The 2,304-nt window shown below is 32.2% G+C and overlaps 1 protein-coding gene across 1 annotated transcript; it reads right to left on the reverse strand.

Moving 5' to 3' along the window:
* Positions 1-1,128: 1,128 nt before the first annotated feature.
* On the reverse strand, positions 1,129-1,885 carry LOC121052109. Its single transcript, XM_040516103.1, has 4 exons — positions 1,824-1,885; positions 1,671-1,737; positions 1,519-1,617; positions 1,129-1,433 (listed from the first exon to the last, which is right to left on the reverse strand). Exons 1-4 carry the CDS (start codon positions 1,880-1,882, stop codon positions 1,344-1,346), a joined length of 315 nt encoding a protein of 104 aa, XP_040372037.1. The 5' UTR covers positions 1,883-1,885; the 3' UTR covers positions 1,129-1,343.
* Between the last annotated feature and the right edge of the window lie 419 nt (positions 1,886-2,304).

Consider the following 2,304-nt stretch of genomic DNA (forward strand, 5'->3'; position numbering starts at 1 on the left):
GCTTAATGAAATATATGTCTAACAACACAATTATCCATTTTAACATCGTTTCTGATTTAGAAACGATGTCTGATAATATTTTACACATCGGTTCTCATAAATTTTTGGTTGTGGTTCATAAGCTTTTCGTGTGTTTGGTACATAATATTTCACTAGACATTCAATCTACATTATGTAGTATAATTTGAAATGATGTCCATATTTATGCTAGACATCGGTTTTGTTTATATATCGATGTCCATAGTTATTCTACACATAGGTTTTTGTTTATATCTCGATGTCTATATTTATCCTAGACATCAGTTTTGTTTATATATCGATGTCTATATTTATGCTAGACATTGGTTTATATATCTCGATGTTTTGTTTATATATCGATGTCCATAGTTATACCAGACATCGATTTTTGTTTATATATCGATGTCCATAGTAATCTAGACATTGGTTTTTGTTTATATCTCGATATCTATATTTATGCTAGACATCGGTTTTGTTTATATATCGATGTCCATAGTTATTCTACACATCGGTTTTTGTTTGTATCTCAATATCCATATTTATCCTAGACATCGTTTTTGTTTATATATCGATGTCTATATTTATGCTAGACATCGGTTTACATATCTCGATGTTTTGTTTATATATCGATGTCCATAGTTATACCAGACATCGGTTTTTGTTTATATATCGATGTCCATAGTAATCTAGACATTGGTTTTTGTTTATATCTCGATGTCTATATTTATGCTAGACATCGGTTTTGTTTATATATCGATGTCCATAGTTATTCTACAGATCGGTTTTTGTTTGTATCTCGATGTCCATATTTATCCTAGACATCGTTTTTGTTTAAATATCGATGTTCATAGTAATGCTAGACATCGGTTTTTGTTTGGTAACTGATGTATTTTCGCATTCTTGACATCGGTTTTTGTTTCCAAACTGATGTATTTTCTCTTTTCTGATATCGGTTTTTGTTTTCAAACTGATGTAATTTCTATTTTCTGACATCAGTTCTTCATCAGTAACTAATTTTTTTTCATATCCCTTTCCTGCTGTATTTGGTACTAGAAAGCTGATCCACAAATAACATGAAATTCAAATGTACTTTAAATCTTAGGGAATTGTATTAATTTTTATCCAAAATTAGAGCTTGAGGTAGTTTCAAAAGTTTTGCACAATAAACCCTAACCTACTTTAAGGCTAGTGTAGAAGATACCACTATTGCAATAACTACATGCAGTATAATTTGTTCACAATTCATCCTAATATTACTACATCTACTACAAAATGGTCAGCAAAATCTAGCCTTACTCAAAATCATATTGCTTGTCAAGATCTAGCTATAGCAAAGTCTGCAAGTAGTCAGCCGCTTCAATGCGCACCTCATCAAGTTGGTCTTGGGTATATGAGTTCCGACTCTTTGCCGCCCACTAGAAATGTATAACACAACATAAGTCATAATCATTGAAGCTATTTAAATCAAACTGCTTGTCAAACTATAATATATGCATTTACCTTGGTTGAAAATGAAAGAGTGTCATCATTTATAATATCTTTCATATATCGCATCACATAATAACCACACTCAACTCCACCCGGTTGTTTAGGTACGCTCTATATATTAGGATTATTGAATTTGATAATCAACCACATATATCATTACTTACCGGAAGTAATTTCACCTTGGGCACTTTGTTAACCCTACCCGTTTCAGCATTGAAAGCTTTAACCGCACTGCATACCACCAAACTATGTCATTATCCAACATATTGTTACTTGGTTAGAGAAAAATACAAATAAAAAATCAGAATAGTGCTTACTTTATCACTATGTTCTCCCATGATTGGTAATGGACTGGTTTAGGCAAAGGGTCCAACATGTAGATTTCCATCCTCCCAAATAATTGTCAATATCCAATGTTCCCTACATGATTAATGTAGCTCACATGATGCAATCAACAAAGACAAATATATATATAGCACTGAGCACCAAAAGGCATCATGATCAAATATATTACTTACCCGGGATTATATGGCATAAAAAATATACGGTTAGCCTTCCCCTCTTTCAACCGGTCCACCAAGTAAGGATGAAATCCTGGTCTTTCACATTTATATGTGGTTGATGGATCAATAAAAGCGAATGTATCCAACTCACCCCTTTGACTAATAATTTCATGTAGGTGCCTGTGTCAAAATAGTTGAATTAAATTTATGAAACTTGACACATAAAAATAAAATTTATGATTTAAGTAACAAGATGCTTACGTCATGTATGCTGCTATCACTCTTTGGCCAATCC

The sequence above is a fragment of the Rosa chinensis genome, chromosome 3, assembly GCF_002994745.2.
Source record: "Rosa chinensis cultivar Old Blush chromosome 3, RchiOBHm-V2, whole genome shotgun sequence".
NCBI classification, from domain to species: Eukaryota; Viridiplantae; Streptophyta; class Magnoliopsida; order Rosales; family Rosaceae; genus Rosa; species Rosa chinensis.